Consider the following 21,548-nt stretch of genomic DNA (forward strand, 5'->3'; position numbering starts at 1 on the left):
GTTCTGATTTTTTAAATAAAAAAATCTTATATTTTATGTTTAAATTTCCGAGATTTCCAATTTTTAATGGCAGGGGTGGGAACCTGTGACCAGCCAGACGTTACTGGATTTCAACTCCCATTAGCCCCAGCAGCCAGCATGATCAATGCTCAGGGATGATGGCAGGTGGAGTCAAGCAACATCTTGAAGTCCCTGGGTTTCCCCGCCATTGTCTTAAGGTCTTTGGAAGAGAGAAATATCAACACAGATACCCAGACTTAAAAACAATGCATACGTCAATGATGAAAGCATCCTTTATCAATGAATGATTGTACCCAGTGGTGGCTGGTGCCCATTGGGACTGGTGGGGCAGAAGGAAGGGAGCCCAACAGTAGGTGGTGCTAGAGTCAATGAGAGGCAGAACCAACCAAAATTCTAGTTTTGTCCCCATCCTCCCCCCCCCTGCTGAGTTCTCTGGGGGCAACATTGAGACTAAGGAGGAGGAGGAAGCTGATAGGCAGTGAGTGCCACCCTCTGGACCGGATACAAGTCAGAAGCCAAGCAGATGGGAGCTGGCTGAAGGTAGACTGGGATTCGGGAGCAGTACCCCGTTTACCCTAATGCAGTGTTTCCCAACCGGTGTTCCGCGGCACACGAGTGTGCCGTGAGACATCGGCTGGTGTGCCGCGAGATGCCTGGAGGGAGGCGGGCGAGTCGGGCGGCGAGAGGCGGGGCGGCGGCGGCGAGGAGCCGCTCGGCGCGCAAAGCGAGGGAGGCTGGAGCCAAGAGCAGCGGCGAGCAGGAGGCGCTTGGTGGGAGATTCAGCCGAGCCCGAGCTGCGTGCGCTCCCGAACCTCTGGGCGGAGAAGAGCGTGCGTGTGTCCGGCTTAGCGACGGATCCTCTCACCCGGCGCAGCAGAAGACAACCCTCGGGGCGGAGCTCCTGCCACAGGCCTCCCGCCTTCTTCCCCACGCGGGGCAGAATAAGTGGAAACCGGCGGACGCAGCGGGTTTCTCAGCCGCTGCCCGGGTTGCCCCTCTCTCCTACAGAGCCGCATCCATCCCAGCCCCTCCTGTCATCTCAACCTGCCCGTCTAATTTACATACCATCATATCCTCCTTTCTTATTGATTCACTTAGATTTAGTCTTACATTTCTCGCTTTGTCTCCGTAGACTGCGCGGAGGGAGAGCCAGAGAGAGGCATCGCTCCTGCGCGGCGGGAGAGGGAGCAGCCGGAGCGATGCCCCAAACAAGCTGAATTCCGAGCGAGGGACTGAGGGGGGAGGGAAAAAACTTTCACTTTCGTGCGTCCCTCCCGGCGTGACGCTGCGCGCTGACGTCACGGGGCGGGGCTTTAATGGTGGTGTGCCGCGAGATTTTTTTTCAGTAAACAGGTGTGCCGTTGCCCAAAAAAGTTTGGGAAACACTGATAGGGGACCAGCCTCCACTGAGGGTACCAAATCCCCAACTCTTCTGGCAGACCAGCAGAGACAAGAAGATGATGGAGGAAGCCAAGAACCCATGGAGAGCATCACAAGCATGGCATGCAAGAGGTGGAGGCTGATGGACATGCATTTCGGACCCAAGGACCACTTCTGTACTTACTTCAAGGATTTGCTGCTCCACAGTCAAGTAGGAAGGGAACGGGGAAGGAGAGAAAGGGGACAAGTCAGGATTGACGAGGAGAAACCAAGAAACCTAAAAGCTCAAGGTGGGGGAGGGGAAACCTTTTCTAAAACAAGAAAACAAAATGCTTATCCCAGCCCTCCAACCTTTTTTAATAAACAGAGTGGGGTGGGAGCCTGGGGCCCTCTAGATCAGTGTTTCCCAACCTTGGCCCTCCAGCTGTTTTTGGACTACAATTCCCATCATCCCTTGCCACTGGTCTTGCTAGTCAGGGATGATGGGAGTTGTAGTTCAAAAACAGCTGGAGGCCCAAGGTTGGGAAACACTGCTCTAGATCATGGGTAGGCAAACTAAGGCCTGGGGGCCGGATCTGGCCCAATCGCCTTCTGGATCCGGCCTCCAGACGGTCCAGGAATCAGCGTGTTTTTACATGTGTAGAATGTGTGCTTTTTATTTAAAATCTCTGGGTTATTTGTGGGGCATAGGAATTCGTTCATTATTTTTTTCAAAATATAGTCCGGCCCACCACAAGGTCTGAGGGACAGTGGACCGGCCCCCTGCTGAAAAAGTTTGCTGACCCCTGATCTGGATGCTATTGGAGTCAGCAAGGGCTATTGTAGCAGATGTTGAGTTTTAATGTTGTACAACAGGGGTCAGCAAACTTTTTCCACAGGGGGCCAGTCTTCTGTCCCTCAGACCTTGTGGGGGGCCGGACTATATGTTTTTTTGGGGAGAATCCCCTCCACTGACTCTCCCCTCCCTTCTCCACAGCACAGGATGAGCCCCGGTGGCTGCTTACCTGTGCCTTGCGAGTGGCAGGGACTGGCGGCAGGATGATGAGTGGCACAAAAGGGCTGGCTCCGGAGAGGGGCTGCTTAAAATGGCGCTCAGCCAACTGCGGCTCAACAAAGCCCAGCCTCCTTCCTCCTCTAGGCAGGGCAGGGAGAAGCCAGGAGGAGGGAGGGAGGAGGCGCCATCACAGTGTGTGTGGGAGGAAATGGTACAACACAAATGATCAAAATCCCCATGCCAATCCACACGGCGATTCCTGGACCATCCACGGACCGGATTCAGAATGCAATTGGGCCGAATCCGCCCTCCAGACCTTAGTTTGCCAACCCATGTAGTACAATGTGGACCTAGCAGAAGCCCTTTACACAAAGCTACCAGCAACCTGCCTATGCATTTGGTTGCACAACCTTCCTTCGGCACAAAACCGTTCACCTGCAGAACAAAGATACTGATGAGTGGCTTCAGTTTAGCACCACTGCAGGTGCAATTGTGGTACAAAGCACAAATTATAGACAAAGCCATCTTTGCATTTAAGCCAATGATGGCCAACCCACTTGGCCAGGAGGTCAAGTAGGGGAAGCCAAAGAGACATTTTGGCTGCCCCAGGAAGAGTGGGGAAATAATTCTATGCCGGAAGTGGCAGACACTCACACCCAGAGCTCCTGGAACAAGTGGAGTAAATTATGCAAAGCTGCAACAAATATTTATCCACCTTGCTGCAATATTGGAAGGTTTTGTAGCTTTTTTGTTCTGTTTAGTAAGAGGGAAAGGGAAGAAAGACAAGGACAGAAAAGAATAGACACATGGGTCATTGGGAAAACAGGAGTCTCAACATGGTGGGCAGGATCTGGGGCCCCCAAGGAAGCTAAAAGAGAAGAGAGAAATATAGAAGCTTCTGTTCCTGCTCAAAGTTGCATTGATCCAGCCTCCGGTTTCTTTGAGCAGATATTTTATATTTGCCTGTGCCATATGTTATTTCTATAACCATAAGATCTAGAAACATGAATCAAAGTGGAAATCTGGAGAATTTTGCCAAAGGAGCAAGGACTCCAAATCTTGTTCTACTCATATCCACAACTTATATTTAAAGCACATTCGACACACATTGAAAGCATGTGGCAAACCCCCAAAGAATAGTAGGAACTGTATTTTTTTATCCTTTACAAAGCTATACTTCCAGCACCCTTAACAAACTACAGTTGCCATGTTACCTTGCCGAGGGGGCAGGGAACTAATGGGCTTTAAATGTATGGTGTGAATGTGTCCTCAGAATCCAGAAAGCAGCGGACTGGATGTTAATAATAATAATAATAATAATAATAATAATAATAATAATAATAATAAATTTATACCCCGCCCATCTGGCTGGCTTTCCCCCCAACTAAAAAATACTCCCTGTACATTCATGAAAACTCCAACTCTAAGTGGTCTAGAAGGAAGATTCAGTCTATTTTAAGCTTTCCCCCATCTTTCTGTGTAAAGGGAGCTATTCCACCCCAGCCAGCAAGGCTGACATGGAACATTCCAGAAAGAGCTTCACCATTTAATAGTGCTGAATGCATAATTGGTCTTAATTGCAATGGTGGACTCGCCATTTCTGGAATCCTTGCAAAATGGACCATAGACCGGGGTTGGTGGATGATTCCCCCCCCCCCTATTAAAGACCATATTACTTCAGGGGGAATCAATTAGGGGGTGAAACCAATGGTGGGAGGTGTTTGGAGGATTGCATAGCACTCCCTGCACCACCTCATTATCTCTCACACCCTCATACACACACACACACACACAGACACTTTGCAGATAAAGCAAACAATTCTTAGAGGAATGTAGTCCAATTATGGGACTCGGGTGGCACTGTGGTCTAAACCACAGAGCCTAGGGCTTGCCGATCAGAAGGTTGGCAGTTCAAATCCCCACGATGGGGTAAGTGCCCATTGCTCTGTCCCAGCTCCTGCCAACCTAGCAGTTCAAAAGCACGTCAAAGTGCAAGTAGATAAATAGGTACCGCTCTGGCAGGAAGGGAAACGGCGTTTCCATGCGCTGCTCTGGTTCGCCAGAAGTGGCTTAGTCATGCTGGCCACATGACCCGGAAGCTGTACGCTGGCTCCCTCGGCCAATAAAGCAAGATGAGCACCGCAACCCCAGAGTCATCCGTGACTGGACCTAATGGTCAGGGGGCCCTTTACCTTTTTTATAGTCCACTTCTTAATGGGGTAGAGGAAGTATGGGCCTGCAGTGTCAGGGTAGGGCGTGTGTGTTTCCCTGCAGCCTTTGGACCGACATAGGAGCATAGGAATCTGCCTTATACTGAATAAGACCAGTGGATCCATCTAGCCCAGTACTGTCCACACTGACTGGCAGCGGCTCTCCAGCGGCTCTTCCCAGCCCTACCTGGAGATGCCATTGGGAACTGAACCTTGGACCCTCTACCATTTTGCTATGGGCCTTCCCCTCCAGCTTCTCTACCACTGCCATAGACTATTCCAGCCATGGGGGGAACTCACCTCTGCTTGAAGGCTCTCGAGTCGTACGATGTGCTGGCTGGTCGATGACTTCTTCTCCCTGAAGTCCTCTTGGAGGACATGAACCTGCATAGAGAGCTGTTTTTCCACCTCCGATGCCTGCAAAAGATGGAAGGGCTGAGCAATCAATCAATCAAAGGTACCAACAGTTTTAATGTAGAACTCTGCCTTGTTTTGGTCTTGCCACTGAACACTGGTGTCTCTCTGCTGGCAGAATGGCTCTGTCATCTTAGCTGGGCAGCTTCATGTAAGACAGTGACAAATCCCACGTTCCACCAGGTTAGCATTTCCAAAAATACAACTGGGATTCATGATGTGCTTAAATAAGTAATTCCATCGGATGCTAGAACTTACTACACCTTATCGATATGTGCTGCTATAGATGGAGAATTAATGCTCTTCCATTGGGCAATGATCAAAAATCTTATAGCTGTAAACATGTGAGCTTTCAGATCTGTACTCAAAGCAGGCACATGCAGTTGGTGTAAGTCACCTAACAATACCACCAGAGGACAAAAGAGGACAGCATAACTTGTGATGGAGCAGGTGGAGAACCTGTAGCTCTCCAAATGCCCTCAGCCCTGGCAAGCATAGGACAGAGAAGATGGGAGTTGTAGTGCCATAGGTTCCTCATTCCTACTGTCATGGAAGTGTCTTCCAAATTCTAAGTTCCCTTGGCTGACTGATCTAAAGTACAGGGTTGCATCCTAATTTCAGTTTGACACTGGGTCTGTCTAACTCTAATTGTGCATTAGACGAGGTGTGGGGAACCTCTGACCCTCAAGGTATTGCTGGACTACAATTCCCATCAGCACCAGCAAGTGTGGGCAACGGCCAGGGATGATGGGAGTTGCAGTTTAGCAACATTTGGAGGACTAAAGCTTCCTCACATCTGCATTAGACACTTAAGCAACCAATCACACTTGATAAACACATGTGGAGAAATGTCTTCCACCTCAGAGTGCAGAAGCAATGAAGTCCCCCAATATTGGAGGTTCACAGGAATAAAGCTTCGGGGATAGCCACTTTCCTGCAGGGTTGATGTTGCTTTTTAAAAAGGAAACAAAAAGTGAGACCGGGAATTGGTTCCAGTTATTCACAAATTGCCCTAGGATGTTCCCAAAGGAAATCATTACCATTCTGTTTTGCAAAAAGTAAAAATAGACCTCGTTTAGCGCCAGAGGCACCCATCTCCCAGCAACTGAAAATGAGATCTGCTGAATGAAGGAGGAAGCCTGAGCATTTGAAATAATCCATTGATAAAGAGTTGCCTGCTATATATTTTAAACATATATTCCCACATCCAACATGGAACCAGCCTCATAGCTGCAGAAGGCTACCCAGTGTGTTTATAGCTGAGGTAACATTTCAGCTGGGACATCAGGTTTAAAGTTTACATTTTTTATCTGGTACAGTGGTGGGGGGAGAACCTCAGGCATGAGGCTCCTCATTACTCCCCCACTTGCCCCAATTTGCAAAAAACACACTTTCTTTATTGTTTTTGACTAGCTGAAGGGCGTGTGAGAGTGCGTGGAAATCGGCCTACTGCACGAAAGTAGAATTTAGAAGAAGAAGAGTTTGGATTTGATATCCCGCCTTTCACTCCCTTTAAGGAGTCTCAAAGCGGCTAACATTCTCCCTTCCCTTCCTCCCCCACAACAAACACTCTGTGAGGTGAGTGGGGCTGAGAGACTTCAGAGAAGTATGACTAGCCCAAGGTCACCCAGCAGCTGCATGTGGAAGAGCTGGGAATCGAGCCTGGTTCACCAGATTACGAGACTACCGCTCTTAACCACTACACCACACTGGCTCTCTCAATGCTCTGCCTGCTTTTCCCCCTGGCTCCTCCTGCCACTGGTATGTAGTCCCAGAAGGCTGCTCAGAAGGGAATACAGTCCTTGAGCTGAAAAAGATTCAGAATCCTGAGGGGACTATTTCCCTTGCTGGAACTAATTCCCACTTCCTGCCCACAAACATAGGATGCTTTGCAGTAGGGAAAGTGACAGGAAAGAGTAGGAGAAACAATTGCTTGGCACAACATCATATAACTATCCGGCAAACAAATCAGAATGACCGCTCAAAAAAACAGCTGATGATGTCGCATAACCTCCCCACAAACTTTGTGCAAGCAAATCAAGATGACTACTCAATGCGCAGGTCATCTGGAAGTGACTTCACTCAGTATTGTCTAAACTTCCTCTTCCACTTATCCTTTCTGGAGATGATGGTGATGATGATGACGATGACGATGATGATGATGATGATGATGATAATAATAATAATAATAATAATAATAATAATAATAATAATTTATTTATATCCCACCCTCCCCAGCCAAACTGGGCTCAGGGCGGCTAACATCAAAGTATATAATATATTAAAACATAAAATCCAGCAATCAACTGAAATACAGATTCAAATCAGATTCAAATCAGAATAAATCAGATGCCAACCCACAATTTATAACTATAACTGGAGATTGAACCTGCAGATGATCTACCACTGAGTTATGCCATTCCTCCACAGCACAGATCCTGCAGTGACATTTAAAGCACTCTTATACAGTGGTACCTCGGGTTAAGAACTTAATTCGTTCTGGAGGTCCGTCCTTAACCTGAAACTGTTCTTAACCTGAGGTACCACCTTAGCTAATGGGGCCTCCCGCTGCCACTGCACCGCCGGAGCACGATTTCTGTTCTTAACCTGAAGTACCACTGTAAGGTGTGGAGTGTGACCTGTGTTTCTTAAATTGGTGTGCATGCAGTGCTCCCCCTGCTGGCAACAAAAATGCATTGCAGCAAGAACTGAGGATGTGCGCTGTGCTACTAAGGAGGGCAAGGCGTGGGGCCTGGAAAAGAGCTTCACTCTGACCCCAGGAAAGTGGCTTATGCACAAGTGACCTCAGTGGCTTTGTTTGCTGTACTGCAGGCAGGTGGGGGAGAGAGAGTGCCATGTGTCATGATGATGAGCTAAGTGACCATCTGCTTGCTTCTTGTCTAGATGCCAGTGCGAGTGTGCAGGTCTGTGCAGACTCAGAGTTAATAAGATTATGGTCCTGATACAGGGCTACGTCTAAGCCATCTACCATCTGTCCTCTGACACCTTAAAGAAGAATCTCTGTTCCCATTTAGATGGGATATAGATATAGGATATAGGATATAGGATATAGGATATAGGATATAGGATATAGGATATAGGATATAGGATATAGGATATAGGATATACACTACTGGGTCAGGTATCAAGGTTCTTTTCCCATCTTGGCTGTGAGCCCTGGAAGACCTGCTCCTTGTCTTGCAGGCCTTTTCCCACCTGGCTTTGGAGGGTGGGGCCCGGACTGACTCCAGCTACGAAAGCTGAAGCTGCTGAATAAACTATTGGATTGGGGTATTCTTTAAGGGTTTTGTTGCAGGCAGCAAGTTGTTGCTGTTTTTGATTTTTTTTTTTTTTTTTGCAACTTCATTTTAGATCTTGTTATGATTTATGTGTTAATTGTTTAATTTGGTTGTGTTTAGGGAAGTTTTTAATGACTGATGTTTTAATGTATTTTTAATCTTTTGTTGGAACAGCCCAGAGTAGCTGGGGAAACCCAGCCAGATGGGTGGGGTATAAGTTGTTGTTGTTGTTGTTGTTGTTGTTGTTGTTGATGATGATGATGATGATGATGATGACGACATCATCATCACTATGTACTTTCTGATGTTTTATACAGTGGTACCTCGGGTTACATACGCTTCAGGTTACATATGCTTCAGGTTAAAGACTCCGCTAACCCAGAAATAGTGCTTCAGGTTAAGAACTTTGCTTCAGGATGAGAACAGAAATCGCAGCGCGGCGGCAGCGGGAGGCCCCATTAGCTAAAGTGGTGCTTCAGGTTAAGAACAGTTTCAGGTTAAGAACGGACCTCCGGAACAAATTAAGTACTTAACCCGAGGTACCACTGTATATTGTTTATGGCCATTTTGTTATGCTGGTAATTAAGTATTTTTTTTTTCATGTTGTAAGCCCCCTTGAGCATGGTTTTAACTATGGAAAGGCAGCATACAAATAAAATTATGTATGTGTGTATGAAATTTACAAGGCCATTAACAATTTGGTTCCAGGATACCTCAAGGGCAGCCTGATTCCTTATATCCTTGCCTGATCACTGAAGTCTTCAGGGGAGTCACCGCTCTGATTTTTAATGCCCATACAGCCTGGGACTGAGATATCTACCTTTGGCTATATAAACCTTTATAGGAAAGGCCATAGTTCAATGGTAGAACATCTGCTCTGCATGCAGAAAATTTAATCCCCAGCTCTCCAAGTAGGGTTGGGGTTGTCACCTGCCTCAAACCTTGGAGAGCCCCTGCCAATGTGTAGAAAATACTGAGCTACATGGACTAAGAGTCTGTCTCGGTATAAGGTAGCTTCTGCTGTTCCTATGAAAATTGGGACATATGCTATAAAATAAATAATAATAATAATAATAATAATAATAATAATAATAATAATAATAATTTATACCCCACCTTCCCTGGCCAAGACCGGGCTCAGGGCGGCTAACACCAAATATAAAATACAGTAAAAACATTTCAAACAAACAAACAAACAAACAAACAGTTAATTAAAATATAGGTTAAAATACAGTTTAAAATACAGCTTGAAATACAGCCTCGTTTTAGTGGTAGCCCATAAATCAAGTCCATAAGGGGGGAAAACGTCAAATATTCACCAGGGCCAACTATCCGTGCTGGTCCTACATGGGCCAGCAAAAAGAGCCGAGGGAAAACTTGTATACAAAATCCCATATAAGGGGTTCCATCAAAAAATAAATAAAAAAATGAGAGGGGGGTCAGACTGAGTCCAGCCCAAAGGCCAGGCAGAACAGCTCCATCTTGCATTATGCTTTAGGATATTCTGTGAAGGCTGTTCTATGCATCCTACCAAAATTCAAATGTCTGAATGGAAGGTACTTATGAGCAGCTCCAAGACCACTTCCTGTTCTCCCTTCTTAGGATTCTTCATCTTAAAAAAACAAACTTGGCACCAGGTGGCCTTTCAAACAGAGGAAAGTAGGTTTTCTAGATCTGCCTCACTCCCCAGCAGCCTTCTGCTACTTCCTGAAGCTCTTCATTTAGACAGGTATTTACGAAGCATCCTGACCTCTTAATTTGAATTCTATTGGCGTGTGAAACCTTGGGTTTAAGCCATCGATTGTCCATCTTCCTTTTAAAACTATCACTGCTGATTATTGATTTGCCTTTTGTTGCAATTTAAGAGTGCGGGGTGAGCTGCCGCGGAACATTTTATCGGGAAAGTGAGATGATAAATAAATAAATGCAATTTCCCCACAAGACAGGGACAGTACACTTGAGCCTCTCAGGCAGTATTTTAATTTGCCACTTCTGGGATTGTTGGGAAAGCAGAAGGCACTGTGATAACCCATTCAAGCCAATGTAGGCTTTGTAGTTCCACCGCAACACCCACAACAGCAGCATTGAGCAACTCTTGTGTGATACCGGCCTGTGCCACGGCCAGACCCACAAGTGATAATGCTGCGGGGCCCCTGTGGCGATCACACAGGATCTCCAGATGTTTGACGGTCTACTGATCCCTGTGCCACCACTGTGATTGCTTCCCCGCTGCCACCAACCCGTTTCTCTCGGGTACACACGGAGTCCAGACAGCTGTTAACATTAAACCAAATAAACAAGTTTATTTTATAAGCCTTAACAAGTTTATGGTTTCAGATCATTTTTCTTGTCAGTTTCTTAATCTTAGTTTCTTTACTGACCTAGGTAAAGGTAAAGGTACCCCTGCCCGTACGGGCCAGTCTTGACAGACTCTGGGGTTGTGCGCTCATCTCACTCTATAGGCCGGGAGCCAGCGCTGTCCGGAGACACTTCCGGGTCACGTGGCCAGCGTGACATCGCTGCTCTGGCGAGCCAGAGCCGCACACGGAAACGCCGTTTACCTTCCCGCTAGTAAGCGGTCCCTATTTATCTACTTGCACCCGGGGGTGCTTTCGAACTGCTAGGTTGGCAGGCGCTGGGACCGAGCAACGGGAGCGCACCCCGCCGCGGGGATTCGAACCGCTGACCTTTCGATCGGCAAGCCCTAGGCGCTGAGGCTTTTACCCACAGCGCCACCCGCGTCCCTAGTACTGACCTATACCTTCCTAATAACTCCTGATTATCCCAACTGTCTATCTGACTCCTAACAGTTTCTCTCTCACACACACATCAAAACTAGACCAACCCACAGACTTATCCTCCCTCTCCCTTCTCCAACTCCCAACTGACTTCCAAACAATTCCAACTCTAACTCCTCCCCTTGGTTCCCACTGGCCAATCACTTCACACTCATTTAACCCTTTCCTTATGACCCACCTAAGAGGGCAAACACCACACCCCCATACAAGTGTTCAAAGTAGTTCCCCCCACATAATGGGTGGTGCCCAGTGGGACTGGTAGAGTGGAAGGTAGGTGGGGCCAGAGACAATGACAGAGAGGGCCAACGGATTCTTGCCTCCATCCTACTGAGTTCCACAGAGGAAATGCAGAGACTACGGAAAAGGAAGTTGATAGCCAGGGCTAAACCCTGTCCTGGTTGTAAGCAAAAAGGTCAAGTGGGATTGAGGTTGGTGGGGCAGTGCCCCATTCTTCCCAGCGGACCAGCCTCCATGGCTACACAGTGTGCCACTCATGGCATCCAGGCCACAAGTAAGCCCAACCGCCTTGTTGCTTGCGAAAGAGAAACAAAACCATTGAACCAATTCCACTGGGGGACATAGCCTCACTGTTCCATAATAACCCCCGACTGTGTGCTAAAGCTATTTTAAAACAGGATTACTTGCAAGGTAAGCTGTTCATTGAACAGCCTTTTGTGGATTGCCAAGATAGTGGAATATACAGTGGACGCTCGGGTTGCGAACGTGATCCGTGCAGGATGCACGTTCGCAACCCACAGCGTCCCCAACCTGCAGCGGCACATCTGCGCACATGAGGGTTGTGATTCGGTACTTCTGCACATGCGCAAAGCACAATTTAGCGCTTCTGCGCATGCGCGACCGTCGAAACCCTGAAGTAACCCATTCCGGTACTTCCGGGTTTCGGCGGTCCGTAACCCAAAAAAATGCAACCTGAAGCGTCTGTAACCTAAGGTATGACTGTACAGTGGTACCTCAGGTTAAGTACTTAATTCGTTCCGGAGGTCTGTTCTTAACCTGAAACTGTTCTTAACCTGAAGCACCACTTTAGCTAATGGGGCCTCCTGCTGCTGCTGCGCCGCTGGAGCCTGATTTCTGTTCTTATCCTGATGCAAAGTTCTTAACCTGAAGCACTATTTCTGGGTTAGCGGAGTCTGTAACCTGAAGCGTATGTAACCTGAAGCGTATGTAACCCGAGGTACCACTGTATACTCAAACCAAAAACACCAGGTATTGAGTTTACAAGAAGGCTTTCAGAAACAGCCCTGTTGTTTCATGGCTGCCAGAGCATCCATGGAGAGAATGGTTTCAGTGTTTATTTTTATCCAAAGGACAAGCTAAGGATCACAGTTGTAGTGGGGTTTTTTTAAGTAATGTTCTCAACGAGGTAGGCCCCAAGAAGGGCAGCCACATTCAGGAATCACAACTGGGTCCTGTAATGAAAAGTTGCTGCATGTTTTATACTTGTGCAAACCTCTGGATCACCCCCAAACCTGCCAGTACCTCCCCATCATAGACAAATTGTGCATTTCATCTAAGGTATCATTCCTGTGCTTGATAATGGGAAATTATTTAAAGAGCCAATCATCTGTATGTTCGTGTAAAGTTGCCTAAAAGAAAAGGTGAGCAATGGTGGAATGTGTGCATAAAATTATGCATTGTGAAGGTGTGGAGAAAATGCTAGAACTTATTAGTCATCTGTTGAAGCTGAATGTTAGGAGATACAAGACGGACAACAGAAAGTCCCATATTTTTCGCTCTATAGGACGCACCAGACCACAAGATGCACCTGGTTTTTGGAGGAGGAAAACAAGAAAAAAAATATTCTGAATCTCAGAAGCCAGAACAGCAAGAGGGATCGCTGCGCAGTGAAAGCAGCAATCCCTCTTGCTGTTCTGGCTTCTGGGATAGCTGTGCAGCCTGCATTCGCTCCATAAGACGAACACACATTTCCCCTTACTTTTTAGGAGGGAAAAAGTGAGTCTTATAGAGCAAAAAATATGGTACTTCTTCCCACAGCGCAAAGTTATATGCAGTTCACTCCCTCATGAGGTAGTGATGGCCAACAACTGGGCTGGCTTTAAAAGATTAGACAAATTCATGCAGGATAAGACTATCAAAGGCTTCTAGCCATGATGGCTTCTTTCTGCCTCTCTCTCCATTGTCAGAGGTCGTATGCCTCAAAATACCAGTTCCTGGGAATCACAATGTGGGAGAGGGCTGTTGTGCTCAGGTCCCGATTGTGGGATTGTTTTATTAATCTGTATTTTATTATGATGTTTTTTAAATATTAGAAGCAACTTAAATCCCAGGTTTTGATACAGGTGGGATATAAATACATTAAATAAATAATAATAGATAATCTAATAAAGCAGAGTGATGTGTAGATGATCCAGGATAAGCCCACCATTAATGCACTATTATTGCTTCAATGACTTGTTGCAGAATAGCCCCCTCCAACCAAAACAGGTGACCCTGTGACTATATGGACACCTCGCTTCTGAAAAACATCACAAAATTATATGTGCTCAAACAGCTGAATTTGCTTTTGTTGTTGTTCCAAAATAATAAAAATATAGGGTGAAAATGGTCCGTTCCCTGTAACATCCCTACTGCTCAATACCTATTTCTTTTTAAAAGGACATTCGCTGAGCCCCCAGTGGCCACTTGCAGACGTCACTGCCGTGTCTCCCACGGTATCTGCAGCCTCACGGTAACAGAATTGCAGGGGGGGGGGGGATCCAGGAACTACCATCCTTGTTTCCGTGGCAACACCAGCCGACTGGGACACTGTGATATACAGTCGCCTAGCAACCAGCGACAAGAGCTCCTGAGCCGCTCTGGAAATTGCAAATAAGCCATCCAGGCCGAGATTGATCGTCCTGAAGCAAAGGAGGGGCGAGGCACATTGCTGTGCAATCCGCAGCGCTGACTGTTCTGGTACAAGAATGATGAGGGGAAATGCACACGTCATCCCCGGCTTCTGGGGCCAGGAGGGATATACGGGAGCTGAAGGAAGGGGACGTATGCCTTCCAAAGCAGCAAGAAGAGCCAAACATAGGAAACTACCTTATACTGAGACACATCAGTGGTCCTTTTAACTCAATATTGTCTACACTGTCTGGCCGCAGCTCTCCAGGGTTTAAGCTAAGGAGTCTATCCCAGCTATACATGGAGATGTTGGGAATTGAATGTGGAACCGTTCCACAGGGTGGGCGCCACTACCGAGAAGGCCCTCTGCCTGGTTCCCTGTAGCTTTGCTTCTCGCAATGAGGGAACCGCCAGAAGGCCCTCGGCGCTGGACCTCAGCGTCCGGGCAGAACGATGGGGGTGGAGACGCTCCTTCAGGAATACTGGGCCGAGGCTGTTTAGGGCTTTAAAGGTCAACACCAGCACTTTGAATTGTGCTCGGAAACGTACTGGGAGCCAATGTAGGTCTTTCAAGACCGGTGTTATGTGGTCTCGGCGGCCGCCCCCAGTCACCAGTCTAGCTGCCGCATTCTGGATTAGTTGTAGTTTCCGAGTCACCTTCAAAGGTAGCCCCACGTAGAGCACATTGCAGTAGTCCAAGCGGGAGATAACTAGAGCATGCACCACTCTGGCGAGACAGTCCACGGGCAGGTAGGGTCTCAGCCTGTGTACCAGGTGGAGTTGGTAGACAGCTGCCCTGGATACAGAATTGACCTGCGCCTCCATGGACAGCTGTGAGTCCAAAATGACTCCCAGGCTGCGCACCTGGTCCTTCAGGGGCACAGTTACCCTATTCAGGACCAGGGAGTCCTCCACACCAGCCCGCCCCCTGTCCCCCAAAAACAGTACTTCTGTCTTGTCAGGATTCAACTTCAGATACCTCAGGTTAAGTACTTAATTCGTTCCGGAGGTCCGTTCTTAACCTGAAACTGTTCTTAACCTGAAGCACCACTTTAGCTAATGGGGCCTCCTGCTGCCACCGCGCCGCCGGAGCACGATTTCTGTTCTCATCCTGAAGCAAAGTTCTTAACCTGAAGCACTATTTCTGGGTTAGCGGAGTATGTAACCTGAAGCGTATGTAACCTGAAGCGTATGTAACCCGAGGTACCACTGTACATGCAAAACAGATGCTGTACATCAGGCATGTCCAACTCCCCAGAGACTGTGATCTACTCCCCATATTAAAAAAAACTGGCAGTGATCTATCCATTGTCACTGGATGGAGGAGGAGCGTGCATGAGGTGGGTGGATTGCCTAGAGTTCTTTAGCTTTTTTTGTGGAGGATTGGCCAGAGTTCTTCAGCTTTTATTTGTTAACTTCTGGTAAACTTTATTTAATCCCACGATCGATAAGGGTCCCACAATCTACCAGGATCAGCCAGGGATCTCCCAGTAGATTGTGATCTACTGGTTGGACATGCCTGCTGTACATAGTTCTTCACTATACTGAGTCAGAACATTGGTCCATCTAACTCAATATTGTCAGAGGTCAGCAAACTTTTTCAGCAGGGGGCTGGTCCACTGTCCCTCAGACCTTGTGAGGGGCCGGACAATATTTTGAAGGAACAATTTCCTATGCCCCACAAATAACCCAGTTTTAATAAAAGCACGTATTCTACTCATGTGAAAACACCAGGCAGGCCCCACAAATAACCCAGAGATGCATTTTAAATAAAAGGACACATTCTACTCATGTGAAAACACGCTGATTCCTGGACTGTCCATGGGCCAGATTTAGAAGACGATTGGGCCAGATCTGGCCCCCAGGCCTTAGTTTGCCTACCCATGGTCTACATCAGGGGTTGTCAACCTGGTCCCTACCACCCACTAGTGGGCATTGCAGGATTCTAGGTGGGCGGCAGAGGGTTCTACGGCACAAGCTGAAATCCTCCTTCCATCGAGCACTGGTGGGCAGTAAGGAAATTTTACCATCAAGAAAGATGCATCAGTGGGCAGTGGGTATTAAAAGGTTGACTACCCCTGGTCTACGTTGCCTGGCAGTAGCTCTTCAGGGCTTCAGATAGGGGGTCTCTCTCCCAGCCCTGCCTGATGTTAGGGATTGAACCTGCAACCTTATGAATACAAAACAGATGTTCCAGCACTGAGCTGCAGTCCTTTCCAAGAAGACATTTTCAGGCAACCTTTCCAGTTTGTGTTAACTTCAAGAACCTCATGCTGAATAATGAGATCCTTCTCAGGTCTCATTGTTCATTTGCAAAACAGACATAGCAAAAGTATAAATCCACACAGAGAAGGGCTGCAATTAGGGATGGAAGAGAAATTTGGTAGTCTTTTAGTGTCAACCTACCTAATGAGCAGCTTCTGAAACACAGCTAACCTTTGATATTTGCCCTTCTTCAAAAATTGTGATTCAGCTCTCCAACCAAATTAGCATGACCCCAAATGCAACTATTAGGGGGAAGAATGCCTAAAATGCATATATTATATGTGGAAATAATATGCAAAAATCCAGCTTGCAGAATGGTGGATATAACAGGGGAAATGACGTACAAAAACGTGTCAGTTGGGGAAAACTTGCACTAAAATGCTGGCGAATTTTCACTTGCAAAAATGTACATTAGGCAAAACTGCACACAAACATAGGAATGCTAGAAATTTGACAGAAATACTGATGAATATGTTTTATTTTTTTATTTTAAAGAATAAAAAATCGTGAAAGTGCAAATGTGTGTGTGCAGTAGGGTGTGTGTGTGTGCCAAACTGGGTTTTTGACCAGGGTAAAATAAAGCCTAGTTTTGCCCCAAGCCACAGCCTTTTTGAAAAGGAAAAAGATATGCTCAAATCCTTTTAGAGTAGGGTGTGAAACCTTTTTCAGCCTGAGGGCTGCATACCCGTCTGGGCAACCTTCCAGGAGCCCCGTGCTGTGGAGAATGGGATCAGAGGCAAACATGGGCAGAGCAAAAAAATGCAAATTTTACCTGTATACAGCAGGCTAGTTTCTCCCAGCACCCATCCCCAGGCTTGCACCATGCTCTCCCTGAGCACTTTCCCCTTGAACTGCGAAAATTCCTCTTGCTCGCCTGGGATGGAGAAGTGTGTATACAGGAACCTCTAGGTCAGTGTTTCTCAACCTTGGGTCCCCAGATGCTGTTGGACTACAACTCCCATCATCCCTGAGCTCTGGCCTTGCTAGCTAGGAATGATGGGAGTTGTAGTTCAACAACATCTGGGGACCCAAGGTTGAGAAAGGCTGCTCTAGGTTGTAGTCAATGTGAGTCCTACTCAGAGTAGTCCCATTGAAATGATCAGGCATGACTAATTCAGGTACATTCATCTTAATGGCCTACGCAGAATAGGATTAACATTGGATGCAACCTTCTGCATCTAAGAAGAGCCTACTGGAACAGGCCAATGGCCCATCTAGGCCACCATCCTGTTCTCACAGTGGCCAAGCAGATGCATTGAAAGGAAATTTGCAAGCAGGACTCCAGCTCCACACCATTCTAGCCTCCTCTGGTATTTTGATTGTGGAGGTAGAGCATAGCCATCATGGCTAGCAACCGTTGACAACCTTATACTCCATGAATTTGTCTAATCCTCTTTTAAAGCCATTCAAGTTGGTGGCCATCAAAGCCTCCTTTGGGAGCGAGTTCTGCAGTTTAAACTATATGTTATATGAAAAGTCCTTTTTTAAACTTCCAACACTGAGCATTATTGGATGTCCACGAGTTCTACTGTTCAGAGAGATGGAGAAAACCTTTTCTCTATCCACTTTTTCCATGACATGCAAAATTTCATAAATTTCTAGCATCTCGCCTCTGACTCATCTTTTCTCTAAACCCTTTTCTTAATCTTTTCCAACTCTGCAATATCCTAATAAAAAAAACCAATTCCTTCCAGTAGCACCTTAGAGACCAACAAAGTTTGTTGTTGGTATGAGCTTTTGTGCGCATGCACACTTCTTCAGATACTGATTCTTCAGATTGGCTGATCAGCCAATCACCTATTCCCACCACCCTTCTGAGTAATACCCCTCCCCACCCTCTCACTATATACTGTATAAGGGTCTGGCGACTTCTGTTTCAGTGTATCTGAAGAAGTGGACATGCACGCGAAAGCTCATACCAATAACAAACTTAGTTGGTGTCTAAGGTGCTACTGGAAGAATTTTTTGTTTTGTTTTGTTTTGACTATGGCAGACCAACACGGCTACCTACCTGTATCTACAATATCCTTTGTGAGGTGATGTGACCAGAATTGTACACAACAGATGTGTATAACAGCACTTTTAACAGGGATGATATCAGCAATTTTATTTTCAATTCCTTTCCTAATGATCATTAGCGTGGAATTTTCCCTTTTGACAGCTGCTGCACACATCTTAATTGAGCTATCTACTATAATCCCAGCCAAGGCCTTTTTCCTGGTACGTCACATGAATCAGACCCCATGAATGTATATATGAAATTAAATTTTTTTGTCTCAACATGCATCACTTTATACTTTGCTCTATCATACATCACTCTGATTTTTGTGTGGCTGGAATGCAGCCTTGCCTACAAAGAGTAACATCTGTTGCCCTGTCCACTTTCCCCTCCAGTCCCACCCACCACCGTGTGGCCCCCAAAATCCTGCTTGCAAAGTAATGTAGCCTTCACGCTGAAAACAGCTCCAAATCACTAAACTCCACTTACACACATCAGAACCAAAGAGAAAGTGAAGCAATGTCAGGTGAAGGAGCATGGACTTCAAAAGAAATATTGAGCTGTTTGAGCAGTTCTGACAACCGCATGAGTCTCACTCACCCTGCTGAGCTGATCTAAGAGTCTTTGGTTCTGTTCAGAGAGTTCCTGGACTGCCCGTGTTTTCTCTCGATCAGCTTCTCGGAGGTGAACCTGTTGCTTCTCCAGCTCATCCTGGAGTTGCTTCACATCGCTTTCCAGCTCCGACACTCGTCCTTCCCATTCTCCTTCTTTGTTCTCAAAGCGTCGCCTTAGTTCATGCTTCTCTTGTTCCAAGTGCTGTGTAACAGGGGAGAGGGAGGAGGAAAGGGTCAAAATGTCACTGTTCCAACCCTTTGCGCTTTCCTGCTGCCATGCACGTTTTTTAAATTTAAAAATTAATGACTTAAGTCACATCAATTCCAGCCAGGGCTGCCCAAAGACAATCTGCTTCTCTGGGGGTCAAGTACTAGATGGTGCCCTTTCTCAGTCCCACGTAAGAAAGCCAGAAAAACTACCGTATTTTTCTCTCTATAAGACACACCAGACCACAAGACGCACCTAGTTTTTGGAGGAGGAAAACAAGAAAAAAAATATTCTGAATCCCAGAAGCCAGAACAGCAAGAGGGATCGCTGCGCAGTGAAAGCACCAATCCCTCTTGCTGTTCTGGCTTCTGGGATAGCTGCGCAGCCTGCATTCGCTCCATAAGACGCACACACATTTCCCTTTACTTTTTAGGAGGGAAAAAGTGAGTCTTATAGAGCAAAAAATACGGTAGTTATCTGAATCCTCTTCGAGGCATCTCGAGATTGTAAGCATCTTCCAGCAGCAATTCAACTGCATTCCAGAACTTTGGTTTGCACCTAAAGTTATTATTATTGTTATTGTGCATTCATGATTATTTGTACTCATTGTGGTTTTGTGGCAGTGAGGTGGGATCCTGCTTTTTAATACTCTTTGGGCCCGCAAAGGTTTTGGGGCAGACATACAGCTTCATTTCCAATCAGTGCATGTCCGATAATTTCCCTCTGATAAACCCAGTGCAGACTGATTCATTTTTTTATTTTATTTTTTAAAGATTTTTATTGATACAGCAAGGGAAAAAAAACACAAATACCAAATTACACACAGGAATAACCATAGACACATAATTTTCTTAGCAAACAATAAAACATATATTGGTCTTAACACTAAAGACCCAACCTCCCGTCTATTCCATATTTCAATTTCATATTACTTATTGCCAATACACACTTTTATCATAATTAAACTTTCTCTTAATATATCTAATTTCTTATACCTACCTTGCGACTATTACTGAAGTTCCTTAAGTGCTGCAACAGAATTTAAACTACTATATTTATTTTTCAGATACTATTTGAAAACCTCCCACTTTGAAAAAAAATCCTGTTTTGATTTATTCTTTATTTTTTCTGATAGACCTCGGATCCAAAAGCTGACAGAATATGCTGAATTAGATGGTCTAGCAGACTGATTCATTTTGGCAAATGGGGTACTGCCCCACCAACCTTAGTCTGCCCTCAACCAGCCCCCATCTCCCTGCCTTCCTACTCACATTCAGCCCACAGAGTGGCACTGCCTGTCAGCGTCCTTCTCTTTAGTCTTAGTGTTGCCTTTGTAGGACTCAACAATGAGAAAAATGGGGACAAATCTAGAATTACAGACCGGATTCGGCTAAATATTATACTTGTGGAAGTCTGTGCAACGATACCCACTAGCACAACAGAGCTTTATAACTTCTTCTCCCCTGTGCTCCCCCAAATTGGCTCCAGGGAATTAATAATAATAATACTAATAATATTAATTTATCATTTTATACCCTGCACAATTTATTATTTATACCCTGCCCATCTGGCTGGGCTTCCCCAGCCACTCTGGGTGGCTTCCAACAAAATATTAAAATACCGTAATACATCAAACATTAAAAGCTTCTCTAAACAGGGCTGCCTTCAGATGTCTTCTAAAAGTCTGGTAGTTGTTGTTCTCTGACATCTGGTGGGAGGGCGTTCCACAGGGTGGGTGCCACTACCGAGAAGGCCCTCTGCTTGATTCCCTGTAACTTGGCTTCTCGCAGTGAGGGAACCGCCAGAAGGCCCTCGGAGCTGGACCTCAGTGTCCGGGCCGAACGATGGGTGTGGAGACACTCCTTCAGGTATACTGGACTGAGGCCGTTTAGGGCTTTAAAGGTCAGCACCAACACTTTGAATTGTGCTGGGAAACGTACTGGGAGCCAATGTAGGTCTTTCAAGACGGGTGTTATGTGGTCTCGGCGTCCGCTCCCAGTCACCAAGGGGATTTGAGGAGTGCAGAGGGAGACGAGGAGAGATAATTCTATCAGGAATGACATGCTTGTGCTGACATCATTATTGTAATAGCATGGTGCTGAATTCCACCCTACCGGTCCCATGGGCATCAGCCACCAGTGTGATATCCTGTAAGTTTTTATACCACTAATGTCCTGGTGTGTGTGTCCTACTTTGCTGCATTATAGCACACAGCATCACAGAAAAATTAATAAAGAGGAATTATGTGCAGAAACTGTAGTGTAAATCTACCACTAATCCACTATTATTGCATCAACGACAATTTGCTGAATATCCCCACAAAAAGATCCATCTTGCTGAATGCTGTTGACACTGACTGGCAGCAGCTCTCCAGAGTTTCAGACGGAAACCTGTCTAAGCCTTTGGAGAGCTGATGCCAGTCAGTGTCAACAGTTCTGTGGTACAAATGAACAACCACACCCTAGGCCAGGGGTCAGC

The 21,548-nt window shown here is 46.3% G+C and overlaps 1 protein-coding gene across 3 annotated transcripts in view; it reads right to left on the bottom strand.

Annotated features, from left to right (window-relative positions):
- BICDL1 (BICD family like cargo adaptor 1) overlaps positions 1 to 21,548 on the bottom strand; it is a 62,855-nt gene that overhangs the window by 31,794 nt on the left and 9,513 nt on the right. For all 3 annotated transcript variants that reach the window (XR_013391022.1, XM_028709412.2, XM_028709414.2), the window contains exons 2-3: positions 18,849 to 19,064; positions 4,906 to 5,022 (exon numbers count right to left, since the gene is read on the bottom strand). Coding sequence is in view for 2 of the 3 variants with exons in the window: in XM_028709412.2 (XP_028565245.2) it covers positions 4,906 to 5,022; positions 18,849 to 19,064 (333 nt within the window). In the remaining variant the exon portion in view is untranslated. The remainder of the gene's footprint in view (positions 1 to 4,905; positions 5,023 to 18,848; positions 19,065 to 21,548) is intronic.

Source organism: Podarcis muralis, chromosome 16, assembly GCF_964188315.1.
Source record: "Podarcis muralis chromosome 16, rPodMur119.hap1.1, whole genome shotgun sequence".
In the NCBI taxonomy this organism is placed as follows: Eukaryota; Metazoa; Chordata; class Lepidosauria; order Squamata; family Lacertidae; genus Podarcis; species Podarcis muralis.